Here is a 17474-nt window from a genome sequence, read left to right as displayed (position 1 = left end):
CAAATTACACATGGAAAGAGGCTTGTGATTGGTTGATTGAACAGTGACAAAGTCCATAACAAGAATCAGACTTCTCCCAAGTAAGTGTGGACCTAACCCACTGATACTTCACCTTCTAGACAAGAATTTTTGCAGGCATGTCACACTGTATGGTATTAACAGGTTTATTGTGTAGATAAATTTATGAACATGATAATCTTACACCTGTCACACACACACACACACACACACACACACACACACACAAACACACACACACAAACACACACACGTGCGTATATATATATATATAGCTAGGTGTGTGTATAGCTAGGTGTGTGTATATATATATATATATATATATATATATATATATATATATATATATATATATATACACACACACACCTAGCTACTTCATCTTTAACCATGATGTACACCATATTGCAACAGTTACCTGTACAAAGTTCATTTTTGATACAATGTTTTATAAAATGTTATCAATGGTTGAGTATAAATACTGCAGGCAATGATAGTATTGAACAACTGTTGTAGTTTTTCACACAATTTCCAGTGTATAAATATGTCCAGTAACTACTTCCTGTATTTCCAAATATTTCAGAAAATCAAGGCTTTTGAAGAATTTGCTTCAATGCTCTTAAGAAAGGGAAGGTATCTATATATCTATATCTATCTATCTATATATATCTATATATATATATATATATATATATATATATATATATATATATAGTTATGATACATATTTTTTACAAAAAACATTTACATGTAACAAACATGTATGAATAACAATCAACATTGGTTGAATAGCAATTTGTATGAGTTGAATAGCAATGAATATCGGTCAAACAGTAATTTTTATGGGTGGAGTAGCAAATCAAGTTGGTTGAGTAACAATCTGTATGGTTTATATTGCAATCTGCATGGGTATGAGTAGTAATTCACATGGGTTGAATAATAACTGCTGTGTTGAACAGTAATTCAACCACTTGGGCTACAAGTCATTCTTAATCAGGATTGGTTGAACACATGATGATGATATCTTATTTGGGCTGGATTCTGTTTTGCTTTTCTTTCAAAGAAAACTGATTGGAATACTGCAAATTTTTCAGTTAAAGGCTTCAGGAAGTATACAACAACATCTTCACAGAAAAGCAAACTTAACAACAAACAAGAACGTGTCAATCATTGAACATGTCAATCAGTGAGCATGGGCCAATCTGATTGATTGGTTGGTTAGTGCAGGTCGTCTTGTGGGTGTCCATGGTCGATAGGGGGCGGGGCATCTGGCATGGCAGTTCTTGTGCCCGCTGTAAGGTAACCGGCAACCCCTGGGCCAGTAGGACCTGAAAATATGCAAAATAAACTTGAAATGAGCTGGTGACTGGCTGATCTTCCTTAAGCTGGCAATCACACAGAGAAGAAGCACATTTTTATATATAAAATCTTAGGCATGAACTAATTTGTATTTACTTCAAGAAATTGCGCTCTCAGGATGGAGGTATCAAATAGATGGAGCTCCTGTTGGTGGAAAGCAAGTTGTCAAAACAAAACACCAATAAGCATTATCGACTTCTTGTTTCCACCAAGAATCCAAGAATAAAGGAGGAATGGAATTCCTGGGGCCTGTTTCATGAAAAGTCCACAAGCTACGCTGAGATGGCTAACTTGATTTCTGACAATTTCATCTTCCCTAACATAATATCACACAGTACGCCGAACCGGATGTTGACATGCTGATAGTGCTGCCTCACTATAACACCAGGGCAAAGACACAAATCAGATGTCCCACTCAGTAGCAATATACTGACACAGGGAGAACTGATACTTGTGCCAATTCCTCTTCTGATGAATGCCTCATGAGGTATTGCAAAAATTCCAATGGTAAAATCTTAGGTACGACTTGATTAAGATTGAGGTTACAGATTCTTAATTCTTGAGTTTGGTATGTCACACTATAATGACATGTCTTATAATAAAAGTATACCTATAAGGAGTCTATACACAGGACTTGAATGTAAGTGGCCACTATTAGAGCTCTCACTTCTGAGCTCTTGCCTCAGTCTGAAAATTTTACATTGCATTTAAGAATTGTAAATGAAATCGAAATCTGATGTCGTACGTGGGAAGGTCTGTCAGCAACCTGCGGATGGTTGTGAGTTTCCCCCAGGGTCTGCCCTGATTCCTTCCAGTATAATGCTGGCTGCCATTGTGTAAGTGAAATATTCTTGAGTACGGCGTAAAACACCCATCGAATAAAATAAATCAATCAAATCCTGATGGAGAAACAAATTCCTGCCTTAAAGAGATTCAAGTAAAAACTGACTACTGATCATTCATGCTTTTGAGAAGACAATTTGTGGGAAAACTTGTAATGTACAAGCAGTACTCATGTATTACAAAATGGGCGCAAGATGCCAACACCGAACAAAAACCTGCAAAAAAATTTCAAATTCTTAAAGACCACCAAAAATATCTTAAGACAAGATGCTACAATGTATATAATACTTCTACATCCATGCAATATATCTGATTTGTTTATTTATTTGATTGGTTTTTTTATGGTATACTCAGAATATTTCACTTATATGACAGTGGCCAGCATTGTGGTAGGAGGAAATGCTAGGTATTTGAATTTGACCTTGAAGAAATAAATAATTAAATACTGTATGAGCAAGACAAAAACTCTACCTTTGTATTTCCTTAATGGAAAAAATAGTACCCTATAATTCACCCAATTCCCACAGACAAATTTAATATATTTATTTATTTTATTTGATTGGTGTTTTATGCCGTACTCAAGAATATTTCACTTATACGACGGCGGCCAGTATTATGGTGGGTGGAAACCGGGCAGAGCCCGGGGGAAATCCATGACCGTCCGCAGGTTCAAATTTAACATAAGATAAGTAGACATATACTGTAATTCTTCAACCTTTTAGCATATTTGCAAGGTGTTTATTAAAGTATATTCTAAAGGTATTATTCTGTGTGGACTGATAAAATTATTCTTTCTGTGAAGCCCTATGAAACTGGACTACCCAACCAATATATTTTTGTCTATCAGATTAAAATTAAAACTTTGCATACATTGCCCTAAAAGATGTTCTGTCATATCCAAAAAGGTTGAGGAATCAGGGAAAATAATTTATCCTAACTTCTGTATTGCCTGAAAACAAGAAAGGTTGAAAATACTTGTGTATGTGCATGTATGTATATTGGGGGTTTAATGTTAAACATTAAAATGCAACCAAAGTGCTGCCACCACTGATCATGTCGACCATGACCCCAGACATGACACCCCACACAATCACACTATACTGGGACGGGTCCTTGCTCTAGACTCACAGTGCTGAGCACCAAGCGCAGCATCAATTACCACATGTTATCACGCGACACGATTTGATCCCAGGTTTTTCAAGGTGAATGCTCTAACCATTAGGCCAATGCAAAATTTCCCAGGATGCATCACAGAAAACCAAAATTGGAGATTCTATGTCTGATAATTTCTTGTTAACATCCACAAAACTGGATGGGAAAATATTCGGAAATGATCAAAAACATGCATCTACATGTACAAGTGAACATTTCAGGTTGAGGAACAAAAACTGCAGATAAATTCCTCACTGACAAAGAACAATACACATACATACATACAAGTATAGGTAAAATGTATTCAAATAAGCATGCTTTTTGGGGGGTCATATTACATCGCTTTTTGGGGGGCAAAGACAAGACAGTGTCAACTCATTAAACCTTTGCTCAAAGAAAACTCATCAGAGCTTTGATACTCAAAACTCATCAGTACTTTGATACTCAAAACTCATCAGAGCTATGATACTCAAAACTCATCAGAGCTTTGATATTCAAAACTCATCAGAACTTTGATACTCAAAACTCATCAGAGCTTTGATATTCAAAACTCATCAGAACTTTGATACTCAAAACTCATCAAAGCTTTGATACTCAAAACTCATCAGAACTTTCATACTCAAAACTCATCCACATTCTTAAAAGATAATGCCATTTCCTGAATACAAAATCATAACCAATCTGCATTCCATGAACAACTGAACAATACCTGTATCTTGAACAACACCTGGAAAAATTGGTGAACAAAAATGCACCAAAATGTGAATACAGTGCAGTAAAACATATACAGTTGTCTGGTGATGGAGCATGCCAATGAAGTGTTATTCTACTAAAAAATATACAATCCCTTGAGCTTAAAAAGTAGGTCAAAGGTCATTAAAACAATGCCAGTTAAGTGTATTTCTACCAATGAAATTACAATCTCTTGACCTTAAAAAGTAGGCCAAAAGTCAGTAAAGTAATGCCACTGAAGCGTATTTCTACCAATGAAATTACAATCTCTTGACCTTAAAAAGTAGGCCAAAAGTCAGTAAAGTAATGCCAGTGAAGCGTATTTCTACCAATGAAAATACAATCTCTTGACCTTAAAAAGTAGGTCAAAGGTCATTAAAGTAATGGCAATGAAGTGCATTTCCACCAATAGAAAATATCTCTCTTGACATCTCTACATCACAATGGTAGGTCAAAGGTAAAAAGTACTCTCTGACAACACTCATTTTCTTTTTTATTTCAAAAGGAGATAAACATGTTGACAATCTCACAAAGGTCCATGTGTCTGATTTGCTGCTAATGTACAGACGAACAATACCCTTTGTCCAATACTGACTGCCTTCTAAGGATTCTATAAATTCATGCCAAACGTCAGAAAATCTGTTACAAAATGTAGATGACTTGAATATTTTTAGAAGACTAACAGCGCAGTGGGTAAAATCAGAGCAGCGACAACAGTGTAATAGTTGGCAAACAGTCACATGTGACCGATGAAACACAGCCTCTTGTCAATTTACCTTAGTTAGTGTTTTATTCTATCTGTTCATGTAAATGTTTAAATGGCAGTAAATCACACACGCCCCTAGCACAGTGTTTTTATGCAGAATAAGCTAAAAATGCAATGATGTTGGATACAATTTGTTAGACATCACTTGTCTAGAAAGATCCAACTTGGCAGCAATATTAGAACAATGATCAGCAACAGCAATTTTCTTTTCTCAACTACCCCTAGAAGATCTTGCTGTACTTTGTTTCACAGGTGGACTAACGAATAAATGACCATATTTACCTGTAAGGTAGCCGGATATATTGGAATCTGTGATAAAGAGGTCGTGTTTTTGGTCTCTGTACTCCTTCCACACTGTTGACTTGTCTAACATACTTGTCACCTGGAAAAATGAACAAACGTAATGATTCCACTTCCAAAACCCTTTATTATCTGTTTACCTGTACATGTAAAACTAGAAGCAGAAAACTTCGGGTTATACCATATCCCAATCTCAGGTGAACAGCGTCACCAGGTATTACTGATAAGGCTTCAGTTAATCTGCGTTCTGTTCACAATTTACAGCCACTGCAATTCTTCTTATTTTTGGGAGAGAAGAAAAAAGAATTATGGTAATCAGAAAGATTTATTTATTTATTTATCTGATTGGTGTTTTACGCCGTAGTCAAGAATATTTCACTTATATGACGGTGGCCAGCATTATGGTGGGAGTTAACCGTGCAGAGCCCAGGGGAAACCCACGACCGTCCGCAGGTTGCTGGAAACCTTCCCACTTACGGCCGGAGAGGAAGCCGGAATGAGCTGGACTTGAACTCACCGTGACCACATTGGTGAGAGACTCGTGGGTCATTACGCTGTGTTAGCGCGCTAACCAACTGAGCCACGGAGGCCCCGCAATTAGGAAGATATCAGATTCTCTTTTGCAGGATGTGGCATTGCATCAGATAGAATGTCTATCCTGATCAATCTCTTTTAACCCGTATATGGTTAAATAATAAACTAAAAAATAAAAATAAACTACCATGTTTCACCTAAAAATTAGCTTTTTCACGTGACACATTTTGCTTAATTTTGATTGATTCATCAACCTTATAGGATCACCTAAGAGTTTTTTTGTTTTTTTTTTGAAGTTTTATAAATTCTCTTATCAGGAAAAAACTTAAGCATACGCATCAAAAGTATGATTTTTAGGCCACTATGTACTTCTGAAAGTGCATGTGTATACACAAACTGTAGGTGAAATACACTACAGTGTTTACCTATTTCTTACCCTGTTTTATTTTATTCACTCATCTACTTTGCATGTCCTTTTGTGTGCCTAAGCCTTTACAAAATAATACATCTTTATCGATCTTTGTTTACATATCGAAAAACAGGTACACATTCATTTATCTGCCTACCTTATATTTTATTCATTCATTTAAGTTTTGAAAATATTTTTCTGTCACTTTTTTTTAGAAATCTGCAACATACGACATCCTGACGTAAGCAGGACAACAGCTCATCAAACCCCTTATCGCCATATAACGAAAGGATACATGAAAAGGTACCAGAGACAATAAAGAGCATGGTTTTAACGAAAATTATGACGGGTAAGCCAAAAAAAATGAGAATTTTTTTATTTTCAGTTTCTGCGGCATATTTTATAGTTCTTAATAACACCTCCATTTTCTGATTATTTCTTTTTTCAGACATTTCTGATATGATACCATCTTAACGCCCCCTTGACTTTGGGATAGACCGCAGGGGCCTTGGGAAAACTGTAGATTAAAGTCAAAAAGCTCAGACATTATTCTGTACTTTTAAATGTTAGGCCACATCATATACTCTGCATTAAGAAAAAGAAAAAAACAATTTTTCATGTGTCCTTTCATAAAAACAAAATAAAGCTGGTCTGGCAGCATGAAGGCCAAGTGTCAAATATTTTCCATACCTGTTCACCAAACTGCAGGCTCCTCTGCATTGCCTTCAATGCCTTGACAAGCTGAGCTTTGGTTGCTGCTGGATTCTCCAATGCCTGCAGGCCACCTTCTAGCAGGCGTAACAAGAAGGGAACAAGCTCCGCCTGCAGGGCTTGCTGTACTAACTCGTCTTCCCCGCGTTCAAACATCTTGGACAGCGCCTCAGCTGCCAGCGCTATCATATCTCGTCGCAGTTTCATCGCAGTCTTGAATGGAGCGATGCAGTCAATCTGGGCCATGCTACGGACACATGTCTGAAGAAAATAAACATACACAAAATAAGTACCATTATTTGTGTCCAATTCTTTTTGTACAGTTTTTGTTTGAACGAAGTTTATGCTCGTATTTGTCACAAAAGCAGCCAGATTTATCAGGATTCCTTCCTAATTCTGTACTTTATATAATTCCTTAGATCTTTGATGATGAGTTTTAAATGTCATTTTGGCAGAATGACCTCATGAGTATTGACCCGGAATGTCCATTTTGATTGGATGTCTGTTTCAACACATACACTTTTTGGGTGCAGACTGATGATTGATATTGCACATTTTGTCAAAACTATTTACTATTTTTATCAACAGACCCATAACAAAACCCCTCTTAGATGGCCCTATAGGTAGATGAATCCATCAGAATCAAGAAAAATTTTGTCACTTGAAAAATGCTAAACTTTACGTGGTATATCTAATTTCTCTGTCCAATTGTCAAATCAGAATACTAATTTGTCTACATTTTCGTAGCACTGCCTAACCAATATATCCAAAACTTCCTCTGTGGTTGTACGTGGGAAGGTTTGTCAGCAACCTGTGAATGGTCGTGAGTTTCCTCCCACAATAATGTTGGCCGTCGTCACATAAGTGAAATACACTTGAGTACGGCATAGAACGCTAATAAAATAAATAAATAAATGTGACAAGGATCCCATACAACAGCGACTTACCTCATTCTGAGCTAGCTGGTGAGCGATTTGTATGGCGGACTTTGGAATGGCGTCGTTTTTGTTTGTCATGGACTTAAAAACTTTGGGGATGTATCCCATCTGTGGTACCTGATCAATCAGGTTGGACTGAGCTTGGAACAAACATACCACCGCTGTCGTCACAGTTTCTAACATCTCACCCTGCCAAAAGATTGGGGAATGGACTCATTGGCTGATTTGTGTGTCCTCGTCCATTGATTGCACTTTATTAAAACCCACTTTCAATGTTTATATTGTCATTACTGCATGGAAGCTATCTCCATGTTTCAAGCCCTAATCGTCACTTACACATACATAAGGCAGTTTTCAATATGACACTAGTATTGGAAATATTGGCTTTTCAGGTGTTGTATTTATCCATAATGACAGGGTCATTAGGAGATTATATCTCTTAAAAAGTCTGTAATGCAGGCCATGGAAAAATAAATAAACTATTTCCTTGGACAGTTCTTAATTCTCTTTACTTCAATTTGATGTATGCTTTTCTTTTAACACTGACCAGTTTCAACCTGACAATTGAAAATCTTATACAAATTTCTCCAACATGACAACTAACATCCAGTAATGGAGAGATTTTTCTTAGCCAATGACATCACAGCTAACTAACATCGGCTACAGATTTTTTAACCAATGAGACTGTGGCTTACATCAAAGGTGCTGTTATTAGTGAGCTAATGAAATTGCACGTTACTAACATCCAATACAGATTTTTTAGCCAAGGAGATTGTAGCTTGAATCAAAGGTGCTGTTATCGGTGAGCTAATGAGACTGCAGCTTACTAACATCCACTACAGATCCACCAATGAGATTGTGGCTTACATCAAATGTGCTGTTGTTGGTGAGCTAATGAAATTGCAGCTTACTAACATCCACTACAGATCCACCAATGAGATTGTGGCTTACATCAAATGTGCTGTTGTTGGTGAGCTGAGCCCATTTCTCAAACAACTCTGTCAGGAACTCTTTGGGTTTGCGCAGCACCCAGCCAGGGTTGGAGATGAAAAGCCGTAGGAAGACGCCTCCGACCACCAGCTCGCCCTGGACGTCCGAGTAAACCACGTTGAAGTCTTCGGGAAGATTCCACCGAACATCTGGGTTGTCTTTCTGCAGTTTGAAGTGCCTGTAAAAGCATAGAAGATTCGTACCAGTAAAATAGCCTAAATATCATCATTGTCACCCAGTCCCATTAGAGAAAGTAGTGTCTCTCTGTCAGATTTTGTTTTCTTTCATTTTTTATTCTGGCTCAAAACTGGCGACCATCCGCAGGTTGCTGTCAGGCCTTCCCTCGTACGACCAGTATGAGCTAGACTTAAACTGGTGTGTTAACTGGTGGCCCCCTAATGATTTCGAAACAATTTCTATTAAACAGACTGTTGTCACTTTAACTCGATCATACAGTCAAGGGTGGAATATACCCTAGTATGGGGATTTGTACATTTAGATGTGCAGACGTTTGCAAGAACCCTCTTGTAAAATCCTGAACAATGAGCACAAAATATCACAAAGTGACAATGATCATTATAAATTTCCACAAAACTTCATCACGTACTTGTCTTTTAACTTTTTGATCACTGCTGACACCTTTTCCCTGGCTTCATCATTCCAGATCAACTCCGGGTTTTCATGCGTTCCTACATGAAGGACAAACGTAGAAGTTTTCACAGCTATGAATTTTTTCACAAAATTATACTCATTTCCATACTTCTTTCTTTACACTGAGTGACAAATGCATGAAATAAATTTGACCTATACAAACAGAGCTGCGTTTTGAAAATGCTTAAAGATTTAGTGACGTATAACTTATGCTTGGCAGGAAACAAACTGCAGCGTCTTTAATTTGCTCAAAACACCAAGCCTTGATTCCCTAGGATTTTAGAAAGCCGTAGCATCAAAGCGGACGACTGGACAATTATAAAGATTTACCTTATAAATATTGATTTATTTCCACACAGAAAACTTACAACATATTATAAAATAACAGGTTGAGGCCATTTCATTTTTGGAAAAATTTAAACCAATGCAGTTCACCTTTGTTGTTCACAACCTCACCTTCAAACATATGCACAGCTGCCTCAGAAGAATCTCTCATGGCGTCCATGAAAATACTTGGCAGGAATTTGTTAAGGATGATACGGACTTTCGGGCCGACTAGTTTGTCAGACAGCATTTTACCGAAGAGTTCCGCGGTCTGCTGTCGCACCTGTGGGTTTGTGGCATTACAGAACAAATCCAACAAGTAGACCAGAGCACCTGGAAACAAAACAACATCGGTTAGTTTACTTATTTGTTCACTTGATTGTGACTGGACACCAATGATGTAAAACACCAGTCAAATAACCTAAATGACCATAAGTTTTGTTCCTGACTAACTGGCCTATTTTGCCTGATTCCGATTGTTCTATTGACTTTAGAAAGGTGTTTTGAGGTTTGCTAGGAACATGGGGTGACATCCTGCTGGAAAATTGTAAGGTTCAGTTCCAAAAATAGTATACTGTGAAAATCTCTAAAAATGCACTTTTGTGGGCGAAATTTTAGGTCATTTAACGTATGTCGTACATGTACTGGTCACACGACAAATGGTAATGAGCAACTGAACTTCATGTAAGGCTACGTGTGACAGCGTCATCAATAATTACTGACACCAATTCAGCCGCAAGACCACTGGAAGTGGAAGTAAATAAACAAATATTTGACATCGTGACATCGAAAAATTTTTCACTCCTAAAGCTCTTACATGAGGTACACGTGTGGGGTAACTTTGGCCAGTTATACACAAATTTTCCAACAAGTGATACACAGATTTGGATGCCAACCTCAACAATGTGTCAAGATTTATTTATTTGATTGGTATTTTACGCTGTACTCGAGAATGTTTCACTTATATGATGGCGGCCAGCATTATGTTGGGAGGAAACCGGGGACAGCCCGGGGGAAACCCACGACTATCCTCAGGTTGCTGGCAGACCTTCCTACGTACGACTGGAGAGGAAGCCAGCATGAGATGGGACAATGTGCCAAGAGACAGGGCAGAAAACGGTGCTTAATTTTGATCCCTTACGTTTATATCTGTGGTAAGGAGGGTTTGTTTTTTTACACTTACAGGCATCAAATCCGATCTTGTCATGTACAAACTAAGGGAATCTTCAAAACACTAGCTGGATTGAACAGGTTTTTGAAACTTCTGTCAGCCACGTCTCAAAAAGTCATTTGCAAGCCTGCTTTTACACGCCCGAAAATTTATTTCAAGACCAAAATATGTTAAATACATCGTTTTCATAAAAATCCTGTTGGAGTTTAGGCCGAGCTGTGTAGGCATTCTAAGAACCATATTACAAGGCACTTTTTAGCTACTTATGGAAATGAAAAGAAACCAGAATACACACCTTTGGCCAGAGCTTCCTTGACAATTTTTGTACTTGACATCAAGGAAAATAAACTTTCCAAGGTCAACAGCCGACCTGAAAGGAAAAAGATATGTCACCATATTTATACTTTACATAATTCTTTTAAAAGCCAAAATGTAACTACATGTACATACAGTTTTCTGTATGGTACTGAATATAGATGATAGTGTTAAAACCTATGATATTCAACATCAATAGCTCTGTTGAAGAGGCCTGAAAAGGTGCAACTTGTACACTACGATGTGTACAAAAAAGAAAATACCGGTACACTAAATTAATTAGAATTTTTTTTCTCCATTTTTGAGGCATATTTTATATTTCTTAAGCCTATTTTTTTGTTCAATCGTCAGGAATAATTTGAATTGACGTCACAGGAACAGCTCAGCGCGCCCAATTTGGGCTCTCCAATTAAAAGTTGTTTTGACTGCTATCCCTATTGACATCACCAGAGCAGGAAACTTAATTTCTGAACTGACCTTTGGAAAACTGAACCCTAACTCTTCTAATTTTTAGGACTGATATTAGTAAAGCTGAAAGCAAAGAATTACATTTCTCTCCAAGTTTTTGGGAAAAGTAAAAGATATGAAGTTTTTTGTTCATTAGATGGACTAACCATATGAAAAAAAGAAACTAAATTTTCCTGTTACACTTACATGTATATTGTTCAAAATGAGCAGACCAAGCGTCCCAAAAATTAGACAATTTAGGGTAGTTTAAAGCTATTTTTACCTCCCAAGAAGAAAGCCTTGGAGCTTTTTGTGCAATTATATGTTGGGACATATCCTAACCTCCATATCAAGAAATAAACACCCCTCTTTCCAAGTATACTTTAAAATCCATAAAATCTTCTGCAAATGGCAGTTCAGATTCTGGTTTCTGCACACTAATGGTTTGTTCATCTAGGTGGTAAGGGCACATGTACTCACAGCCTGGCAGGGTCTGAATGGCTAGTAATAAATAGGACAGCACTTCCGAGGCAGCAATGTCGTTTACACACTCCTGATTGGCCGCCACATTGTTGATCACCTAAGAAAATAAGAGTGCATATGCTGAAAATGCTGATTAATGGGATCACCATGCCAGCGTGGTGCAATGACTCAGCCAACGTGGTTAATGTGTTCAAGTCCAGCTCATGCAGGCTTTCTCAACCGCCATACATGGGAAGATCCCCCAGCAAGCTGCAGATGGTCATGCGTTTCAACCAAGCTCTGCCTGGTTTCCTACCACTATAATGCTGGTTGCCATCATATAAGTGAAATATTCCTGAGTATGGCGTAAAACACTTATCAAATAATTAAGGCTCACTGATACATATGAGAAAATGAGCAACATATATTTTCTACTCGTGAAGGTTGGGGCCACAGCTATACCACAGGGGCCGGATGTTCGAAAGTGTATTAAAAGTTCAGCCAGGCTTGTATCTTAATAAATGTGCTCCAATACAAAACTAACGGACTACTGTAAATGCCTTTTTATTGGAGGGTATAAACCTTCGCAGATTTGGTAAAGAGACACATTTGAGGAAATCAACTTTCGCCGATCTTAGCAAAATTTTTTATTTAACTGGTAAATGAAAATCAAAGCTCAATACAGAAACGTCAAGTAATAAAACAACTTATGCATTCAATTAACAATGTTATCATTTAAACTTGTTTGTACCTGTAAAATGTGACAAAAATTCTATACAGAACAGTAACTTGATCAGACAAAAGAAGTTAATAAGCTAAGCTTTTAATCTTTTGAAGACTGTTTTTTTCTTTATAAGACAAAGCCCTTAGCTGCTCTGTGAGCAAATATTCGTATCACTCACTCCGGGAGACGACGAAGGATTACATGTGATATAAATAAATCCCACTGTTTAATTCTCATACATCAGCAGTATGAGTGAAACTTTGAGTGAACTGTGACGGATTTGAGTAAATTTCTCCGAAATCATCATTATGAAAAGGATCAAAGTTTGAAGTGCGGAAACCCCTGAGCAATGTATCGGGTGCATTGAGAAGATGATATGACTGGAAGGCAAGTAGTGGATAAAAAAAATAGCCTCTCTCATCTTATGTATATCGTATCATGCACACACGCCCAGTACAAATTATCGACTTGTATGTCTCTAACTGCGGCAATAAATCAACAACGTCACATTGTGGCAATACTTAAAAGTTACTTTCCTTAAAAGAAAGACGATCAATTAAGCTGGATTTGTGGAAGCCGGAATACATTCTAATTAGGTATTTCTAATGAACATGTTAGAAAATATATTAGAACTGTAGTGCTTGTTAATGAATTCATAACTGTAACACATGCTACGTTAATAAATTACTCATATGGGTTTAATATTTGATGGCACTTATTTTCTCAGAAATGTGTTTCCCGCGAAATTCGCAAATGTTAATACCATGCGAATAAAAAGGCATTTACAGTATCTATCAATGGTCTAAAGCAATAACACACTTCTGAACAACTGGGCCCAGGTCAAATGCTGACCAGATATCATACCAGACCAAGGACCTATTTCACAAAACTTCTTAAAACCATTTTTTCTAGTAAATAATGTCACCTTATCACACAAATGACAGAAAAAGGTTATGAGAATTAGTATCTTTGCACTAATGGTTTAATAGAACCCAAATATATCTTGTCAAGAGACACCTTTGTGAACAGCCTTCTGCCATATTGTACCCAGATGCAGCCTTTTGTTGACGTCTGAGTTTCTATCCCAGGGGTTCTTACCTCGAGAGCATACTGCTGGAGTTTGGCACAGTTGTCCAGTCTTAACAGCGAGAAGAGAAGCTTAAAATGGCCTATACACTGAATCTCCACTCCTGAAACAATATAAAAACTTCAAAATTAATATAATTAAGTCAACAAAAACGCATTTGTTTAATTATTTATTTGATTGGTTTTTTACGCTGTACCCAGGCAAAACCCGTGACCACCAGGTCGCTGGGAGTCCAATAAAAATATGTTTTAATTATTTATTTGAATATTCTGAAGGCATTATTCTGTGTAGACTGATAAAACTGATACTTCTTGTGTAAAAACTGATCAATCCAATTATCCACGTAGTCTTTTTTCCAAAATCAAATTAATAATGTGCACAAATTGCACTGTAAGTTGCTCTTTCGTACACGAAAAGGTTGTGGAGTTAGGGTAATCCACAATGGTATTTCACACTTTTCTCATCGTTTTTTTTTTTAGTAACTTCCTGTATTTATTTTTTATTTATTTATTTATTTATTTCATTGGTGTCTTACGCCATACTCAAGAATATTTCACTTATACGACGGCGGCCAGCATAATGATGGGTGGAAACCAGGCACAGCCCGGGGGAAACCCACAACCATCCGCAGATTTCTGGCGGACCTTCCCACGTACGTCTGGAGAGGAATCTGTATTTATTTTTATATATTTATTTATTTATTTGATGTTTTACGCCATACTCAAGAATATTTCACTTCTAGACGGCGGCCAGCATTATGGTGGGTGGAAACCGGGCAGAGCCCGGGGGAAACCCACAACCATCCGCAGATTTCACACGTACATCCGGAGAGGAATCTGTATTTATTTTTATATATTTATTTATTTATTTCATTGGTGTTTTACGCCGTACTCAAGAATATTTCACTTATACGACAATGACCAGCACTAGGGGCACAGCCCGGGGGAAACCTACGAACATCCGCAGTTTGCTGGCAGACCTTCCCATATACCATTTATTTGAAAAAAACAGTGTTTACAAGGATTTTAAAACATCTACATGAAATAAGTGCATGTATCAGCACGATTTTACCAACAAAGGAAGTGCAAAAAAAACTGGCCACTGAATACAATGAATGAAAACATACCAGATGCAATAGCGGAAAAAAATGAGTTTAAACATGGCTTGCATAAAGTCTATGAAAACTAGACAGATACCTGACTGTGTTCATTGGAAACAGGTGAATCAGTGATCAAATGCAAATGAAATATACATGTAGAATAACACAGTTGTCTTCTACATCTGTAGAATAAAATACAACAATGAAGACGTACATCTCTTATCTAAGTTTATCAACCTTACAACATAAACAAGTACAAACGAAAATATTGCAGGAAACTACATTTTATGTTACGACTCTAAAATCGAATTTATATCTTCAAAATGATTATTTAAAGTACTTAAATTGAAGATGTCAAAAGAATGCATTGAATACCTGGCTTATTCAAATCACTGACTTATTTGTTTTGATTCGTGCGCAATGCCATCCTCAAAATTTCATTACTAAGGGGGTACACTTACTGCAATTCAACCTTTTCGCATTTTTGCAATGTGTTTATTTAAGTATATTCTGAATGCATTATTCCTTGTTGACTGATAAAATTATACTTTACATCAAGCCATGAAACTGGCCAATCCAACCAATGTAGTTTAGATCTACAAAATTTAATTATAAATGCGCATAAATACTAAAAGTTGCACTTTCACATGCGAAAAAGGAGAGAAATTATGCCAGTTACTTAATGGACAGGGTGTCCTGTCCTGTCCAAGCTACAGATGGATATTTTTTAAACTGATGTTACACGCTACATGTACAAAGACGACTAGCCTACGAAACAATAACACCTACAACTATGAAGACAAAAAACCAAATCAGAGAAGAACAAAACAACTACACCAATCCCCAGAGGAGAAACATTAACAAACACTGTGCACAGAAAGCTCAGTCCAAAAAAAAATAAAAGACAAAAAATACTAAGAAACAAATAATATCTCACCCCCTTCCTAAACTGAACGCCAATTTCATGTTAGTCACGAGAGCATCATCATGTCTCCATTTAAATGGGCGCAGTTGTTCGAAAGTGTATTAGCTAATGCTGGTATCAAGTCATATTTTGTATTTAAAATTTTAGCCCAATTATTTTTGGGCTTTGCAAAATTCAAGACTAAAATAAAGTTAAATCTTTTACTAAGACTTTTGATCAACCAGCCTTTGCGGTTCAGCAAAGATGTAACAAGAATTCTGACTGACTTAATGCTTTCCACAAGTGAGCTTTTCAACAGTGTACAGCAATGTTGGAAGACAGCCACATGGAAATGCAGGGTTTTTGGCTGTAAGTCAATTAAAATCCAAAGCATTAATTACCTTCCAGCCTTGCATGTTCCATGATATCAGTCAAAATTCTACAGTATCAAGACTATGTGCTGAAGACCAGTTCACACAAGACAACACAAGACTTTCAGGGACTAGTTCGATGCACAGCTGCACATTACAACAACAACTACATGTACAACTGATGGATTGTGGGAGTAAAATAAAAGACATTTACCCATGAGTGGATTGACCTGATTGGCTGAGAATGGAAAGAAATACAATGACATTTACAAAGTTCAGTTTTACATAATTACAAAAAAAATTACAACCCCTCCCCCCCCCCCCCCAAAAAAACAATCCATGGAAATGCGTTATTCATACATCCCTTGGCCATAAGTATGGTTGGAAAAAAAAAATATCAAGTAGATGCCTAGAGTAAATTTTGCTTGTTTGCAAGCATTATATAAGACTGGTAAATCTGTCTTCAAATTTCACTTGATGGATGACACTACCCTTAAGTCAGCCCAATAATGGCAAAGGGTTAAAACTGTACTTTATGTACTGTCAGTCCAAATCCTTTTCTTCCACACAACTTGTTAGACACCTAATTTTCAATTACATTTCGCATCTCAACTTTACCTGGATTGTTTTTGATGACATTGCGAAGAGCTTCCAGTGACAACTCCACACTTTTCAGCCGCTCTGAGCCAGCTGCTGTCACCGGCTTGCCCTGCTGCTGGAGGGACATCAGTGAGTAGAGATACTGAAAATGAAAGACAAATTGAAAATGAAAGTGAAACTCAAATTGAAAATGAAAGTGAAACTGAAAATGAAATTCAAAGAAAATTAAAAGTAAAAATGAAATATAACCTGTAAATGAACTCTTAATGACCCAATCAACTTTTCTGCTAATGTACTTGTGTTTGTTTGCTTAGAATTTAACACTGCCTTAACAGCTGCTTTGGTCATACTCCGGATACAACACAGTAAAAACATTTCAAATATTCGCATGTCCAGCGATCGGTTTCACCAAACGATCACACACTGTTACAACTGCTTTGTGGAACGAAGCCCACGATAAATCACTTAACAACACCGATTTAATTGTATCATACCTGAGCCTGGGATCCTAAGAAATCCAGAAGGTCTATCGTGAAACCTTTGGCATTCTGAAAACAGAAACAAGAA

The 17474-nt window shown here is 37.1% G+C and overlaps 1 protein-coding gene across 3 annotated transcripts in view; it reads right to left on the bottom strand.

Moving 5' to 3' along the window:
- Window positions 1-809: 809 nt before the first annotated feature.
- Window positions 810-17474, bottom strand: part of LOC135464591 (dnaJ homolog subfamily C member 13-like) — a 71860-nt gene continuing 55195 nt past the window's right edge. The window contains exons 45-58 of one of the 3 annotated variants that reach the window (XM_064742031.1): window positions 17402-17455; window positions 16926-17049; window positions 16522-16545; window positions 13945-14036; window positions 12141-12240; window positions 11194-11268; window positions 9860-10060; window positions 9360-9441; window positions 8714-8930; window positions 7772-7951; window positions 6804-7085; window positions 5153-5252; window positions 4082-4099; window positions 810-1346 (exon numbers count right to left, since the gene is read on the bottom strand). In XM_064742031.1, coding sequence (XP_064598101.1) covers window positions 1237-1346; window positions 4082-4099; window positions 5153-5252; window positions 6804-7085; window positions 7772-7951; window positions 8714-8930; window positions 9360-9441; window positions 9860-10060; window positions 11194-11268; window positions 12141-12240; window positions 13945-14036; window positions 16522-16545; window positions 16926-17049; window positions 17402-17455 — 1659 coding nt within the window. In that variant the 3' untranslated portion in view covers window positions 810-1236. The remainder of the gene's footprint in view (window positions 1347-4081; window positions 4100-5152; window positions 5253-6803; window positions 7086-7771; window positions 7952-8713; window positions 8931-9359; window positions 9442-9859; window positions 10061-11193; window positions 11269-12140; window positions 12241-13944; window positions 14037-16521; window positions 16546-16925; window positions 17050-17401; window positions 17456-17474) is intronic. The other 2 variants (XM_064742032.1, XM_064742033.1) reach the window with 2 other exon arrangements.

This window comes from Liolophura sinensis, chromosome 4 (genome assembly GCF_032854445.1).
Source record: "Liolophura sinensis isolate JHLJ2023 chromosome 4, CUHK_Ljap_v2, whole genome shotgun sequence".
In the NCBI taxonomy this organism is placed as follows: Eukaryota; Metazoa; Mollusca; class Polyplacophora; order Chitonida; family Chitonidae; genus Liolophura; species Liolophura sinensis.
Note: the sequence above shows the minus strand (reverse complement) of the source record. Positions and strands in the feature narration are given on the sequence as shown.